Raw genomic sequence first — 5,512 nt, forward strand, 5'->3', positions numbered from 1 at the left:
ATTGAATCAATTTTTCAGATATTTCCATGTTTACCATGATTGTGGGAACCCTCAGACTAACATTTGCATTCAAATCAAGAACAGAACAGTGGCTACTGTATGAAAGTGATTGGTTAAGTTTAAATTGAGTTAAATTAGGTTAGTGTCTGATCAGGGATAAGTTGATTAAATGTGATAAGGTTGGCAAGAGCTAGCAAGGTGTGGGTTAGAGCCACGGGGTACCTGAGAGGTGTCAGCGTTAGGCCCGGGGGAGGGCGATCTGCAGGCGGGGGGAGAGGAGACCTCGCTGTTGGTGCCCTCCTCACCAGACTCCTCTGTGACCGGGGAGAGGAGAGTATGACAACGACCTGCCGTCATCTGACCATTCAAGGGCAAAAGAGACAGAGGAAGAAAGAGAAAGAAAGATGCATAAACAGTGAAACAGGAGTAAAGCACCAAAAGAAGAAGAAAACCAGAGGAAGAATATTAGGGTGCTGGAAAAGTACACTACCGTTCAAGTTTGGGGCTGGTAATATTTCTTAAACATGGTTTTAAAAGGAGTCTCTCATACTCAGCAAGGCTGCAATTTATACAGTAAAAACAGTAATACTGTGAAATATCATTGCAATTTAAAATGTAATGTATTCCTGTTATGGCAAAGCTGAATTTTCTGCAACCATTACTCCAGTCTGCAGTCACATTGTGTGCTTACCATTATTTTTGTGGAAACCATGACACATTTTTCAGGAATCTTTGATGAATGTTCAAAAGAACAGCATTTATTTGAAACAGGAATCTTTTGTAAGATTATAAATGTCTTTACTGTCACTTTTTGATCAACTGAATGCACCCTTGCTAAATAAAATATTTCATTCCTTGACCCCAAACTTGCAGTAGTGCATATTTCTATTTTAATCTGACAGGAAGTCCTGATTCAAGCAGAAAATCTAAATAAGACTCTGCAAAGCAGCACCACAGAATTACAGACAGACCACATTTGTTAAGAGTAGCCATGACTAAGGCCTTCACAGACCTCTCGTCATAATAAAGGAATGAACCCGGTCAGGAAACAGGGCAGAGGATACACACAGACTCACTGTAAAAATACAATAAGATGGCATACAATAATGAATTGTGCTTGCCTGCATAAACTAAATGAATCTGAACCATGGAAGCGCTCCACCATTAGGCTAAATTTAGATCTAGATACAATGACTGCTGAACTACTGCAAAGCTACACCCCTTTCTCTGTAAGTCAGTAAGGACTGAGCGACACAGCTGGAGCTGAACTGTTGGCGGTTAATGTGGAATCCGGCCCTGATCATGACTGATGCAACGAAGGGAAACCATACGGCCCAAATAAAGACAAACTAATGTTGACAAAGTCAAGGGCAACTAACACCCTCATCCTGTTTCCTCTTTCGGCAACAAACAACAGCAGGCACATACACAATGTAGAGGCACATACAACCCTGTGGGAGAAATAAGAGACCCATGGGATGCTGTCTGACAGTGAACGAAAAAAAGAGCACCCAGCGCACCCTGCCCAGCCCTATCATGTGTAAGTGTAAATCACTCACCATGACAACAGAGGGGTGTGCTGGTGAGTGTTTGGGCATCTCGTCCTCCTCATCCTCCAGCTCCTCTAACCCGTCAGAGAGTCCATCGACCTCGCTGACTGTCAGCAGCATGGTAGCATGTTTGGCTTTCACAGTCAACATCTTACACTTGGAGTTCAAGGCCGAGATCTGCTCCTGGTATCCTTTTATCTTCAGGGCCAGTTCCTGTCACAATCACACATTACATTATTATTCCACCGTGGTTGGTCCAAATAAATGCGTCCTTGATTAAGTCCCATAGATGAGAAGTGAAAAAGGAGTTAATGCAGAGAGTGGCACCGGCTAGCTGAGCTGAGAAATTCCCCCTCTCTGTCTGTTTGCAGTAGAAAAAATGGCACAGGCGAGCAATCGCTCAGTCAGAGGCATTTTGAGCTTGTAGCCAATCAGAGCGTTGTGGGAGAAGGCCGACAAGCCAAGCCTTCGGGCAACAGCAAATGTGATTGGCACAGAGCTCGACCAACTGGAGAGAGTGGGAGGGGAGTAGAGAGAGGAAGAACACTCCCTCCCCCAAACCGGCCAACTCACACTCATACACACACAAAGACCTGAGAACAGGAAATGAGCTCAGTGTGAGGGGCTATCCCCCCCCCCTCCTGTTTACTCTTTTCCTTCCTTCCCCTCACTTCCTCGCTTTCCACCAATCCTGAAGCTGTTTTCCTGACAAACAAAGGAACTGGGCGCGAGCGTGAGACTGAGAGGGGAGGAAGGGGGCTCACATTACAGATTTTGTACGGCCCGTGGAGTCCCCCTCCCGGCGTTCTCTCTCATTAACTGTCATTCTTTTGCAAACACACAGACAGGCCAGTCTCTGGTAATGAGGTCATGTGGGAGAAAGCTGCAGCTGCAGCACTCGGCTCTGCAGAAGAAAATAACCCTGGGTGATAAAGCCACAGCTGCCACCCCAAATGAAGTAAGATCTACTAATAAAACACAAGGACATGAGATTCAGCACAGGTTTAGGTTTATTTTTTATTTTATTTTTAGGGGGGGTGGCACATTACTAAGCACTAAAATGTAAAAAAAAAAAATAGAAAAGGAAAAAGTGTTTTTTTTTTTTTAATAATTAAACACTGCGTCGTCAGAGTTGGTATGTGGCTTTATCAGACACTTGCACTTAACATTTTATGAAAATCAAGCTCAAATTGAGTTAACAAGGTTTTTGACCAGCGAATGACGGAAATCTGTGTTGTGTCTGTCATTATAACGGCCGCATCTGTGGCAGCAAGTGCATCGTATTATATGCTTTCATCAACTTACAGGTTATAACATTTATTGTAGCTATATGGGCGCTTCGTTTTTCTTGTCGTTTAATACACTTGGCCAAAATCTCATGATATATAGACGATGAAGCACTATATGCACAGGATATTTAAAACGTAGCCTAAAAAAGTAGCCTATATTGGTTACTAGATGGCAAAAGCTATTCTCCGCTCTTCAAACACACAAAAAACATTAGCCTTTACAGACATAGTGATTTAGTGAAGAAAACGCTGTACTTATTCAAACATCAGCTATTTATTATTTACCCTTGCACTGCGAACAAGCCAAGATCTGTCTCCAGGCTGTGCGCGCTGCTCGGCGCTTCGTTCTGAATGGAGGCGGGGTGAAGTTACGAGGTTTCGCTGACAGTTTGAGGATCCATAGCGTTACAAAGTTTAGTGACAAGCTCTTTTGAATGCTTTTCATTGGTTAAATATTTGTAAAACCCTCAAACAGACATAAGGAAGACCAATAGCAGTGATTTAAAACAATAATAACGAAATATAATAGAGAGTTTGGATTTTCCACGGCACACCTGACTGGGCTAGGGTATGGCAACTGCCATACTCTGCCATACGGAAACGCCACCCCTGTTCAAGCGTTAAATAATTTTGATTAATTGTGCAGCCCTACTCGCCTTCATGTGTGTGAAAGTGTTTGTGTGTGCAAATGTAAAGAAACAGAGCAAAAGGGTGTGAGAGAAAGACAGAATTTGATGTCACACAGAACAAAACATACTGAGGTCAAAGATCGAAGAACTACCTTTACACCCATTGAGAGCACGTTAGGAATTTATGGCCTGACTCATTCCAGCCGAATGTAGGTCAACTAGCAAAGCAATATAGTGAGCGATAGCTTAGACAACACGCCTGCAATTAATTGTGAGATTGACTGACTGATGCACCAAGCAGGAATGATCATAACATATACCTTATTTAAAGAAACAGTGTTTAAAATAGAAGATTTATGCCTTAAGCATCTATATTTGCAAAAATATAAAAGTATGAAAGAAGGATGTCCTTCCTCACCTCATGATGTTGTATCTGTGTCTGAAGCTCTTGTATGTTTCCTGTGGCAACAGGGCGGTCCTGAATAACACGGTGTGCTTCTTCAATAAGTCTCTGTAGGTTCTTGACTTCCTGTTCGTATTGCTCATACTGCACCATGGCCTCCTGGGGTAATGTGAAGAGAGATGCTAAATGAGCCATTAAAACCACAAGTGCTAAGCCCAGATGAATCCCATGACCGTGCTATATGAAACTATGCAGATAAACAGAAGGGGAATATTATTTAAACGTCTGTTGGATTTCATATTATCCATTTATAATGTTAGTAGCTTTAAGTTATCAGTACCTTTACAATGGGGTTAAAAGGACCACTAGTGAAAATGCTTTTATTTTGAATTTTTTTCTAACTTTTTTTTTTTTTTTTTTTTCATTTCAGCATAAAGGTGTAAGTGAAAGCTTGAATTAAAAAATACTTATCAATATCTTCATCTAAGAATATGTTGCAATCTGTGTGTGGATACCTGTAATATATTGCACTGTAGAATGGTATTGTGTTGGAGTTGGCTGCTCTCTTGCTGCAGACTCTGTGCAGTAACACATAGCGGTAAAGCTGCAATCACGTCCTCTGGCAGCCGGAGGGCACTCTGACACATCTGCATAGCCTGTACCTGCTGCTTGAGACCCTCCATCTCTGACAACAGCAGCTGAGCAACAAATATTCAACATAAGTTTGATGGTATCAGTGATAAAAAAAGTACATGTCATTTTCTTTTCAGTACACATAAAAATATTATTATTTGTATAATTTTTTCATTACTAATCAGTATTTTCGTCTTGAAAAATATTGAAACATTCTTAAAGCAATATACATTCAGCAAAACTAAGAATAGACTTGTTTTCAAAAAACATATCTTGAATTAAGATTTAACATTTTTCTTATATCGTTTCCTTTTTTATGCATAACCCATAAACTAATGTTTTATTTGTTACATTTATGCTTTAAACAATAAAACAAACTTCACACAAAGAATATTTTCTTAATAATAAAGATCTTTAAATATTTTTACTGGCAAAAAAAATAACTGGAAAAAATTACTGAAAAAAAAAAACTAATAATTAAGACAATTCTTTTTTCAGTGTATAATTGTACAGAAGGTATGATTGCATTTGTATCTGATAGTATAAGATAAATGAGATAAATCGGAGGAATGAAGAAATGTGTTAGTACAAGTTATTAAGAGTGATGGGTGTACCTGTCTTTGAGCCAGCTGTTCTCTGAGACTGAGACGTGCCAGATCAGGGGAGGCCAGAGTCTCCTGGACTCTCTCTATGGACTGATGGAGGCTCTTCACATCACTCTCCAGTCTCCCCAAGTCCTAAACAGAGAAAGACAAACAGGAAGATCATTATGTTCATCCCAAAGTCAATTTGGTTTTACAGAGACAAATGTCTGTATATTTTATTAAATATTACATTGAGTATTTAGCAAGAATTACATGCTTTCATAGTGTGTAACTTCAAGCAGCATCAAACTCGATTGCAAAAATAAAAAACAAAATTCTTTAAAGGATTCAAAACACTCTTACAGGCTCCCATTCAACAGATAAATCCACTATTATCATTTTAACACTGAAAAATTCTACAATT

General features: G+C 40.0%; 1 protein-coding gene across 1 annotated transcript in view; it reads right to left on the reverse strand.

Annotated features, from left to right (window-relative positions):
• The window catches only part of LOC107721270 (nesprin-1-like), a 134,749-nt gene that overhangs the window by 36,875 nt on the left and 92,362 nt on the right, over nucleotides 1-5,512 (reverse strand). Inside the window, 4 exon segments of the mRNA XM_016529194.1 lie at nucleotides 223-357; nucleotides 1,560-1,763; nucleotides 3,887-4,030; nucleotides 4,387-4,569. Coding sequence (XP_016384680.1) covers nucleotides 223-357; nucleotides 1,560-1,763; nucleotides 3,887-4,030; nucleotides 4,387-4,569 — 666 coding nt within the window.

The sequence above is a fragment of the Sinocyclocheilus rhinocerous genome, unplaced genomic scaffold, assembly GCF_001515625.1.
Source record: "Sinocyclocheilus rhinocerous isolate Xijiao unplaced genomic scaffold, SAMN03320098_v1.1 scaffold271, whole genome shotgun sequence".
Taxonomy (NCBI): Eukaryota; Metazoa; Chordata; class Actinopteri; order Cypriniformes; family Cyprinidae; genus Sinocyclocheilus; species Sinocyclocheilus rhinocerous.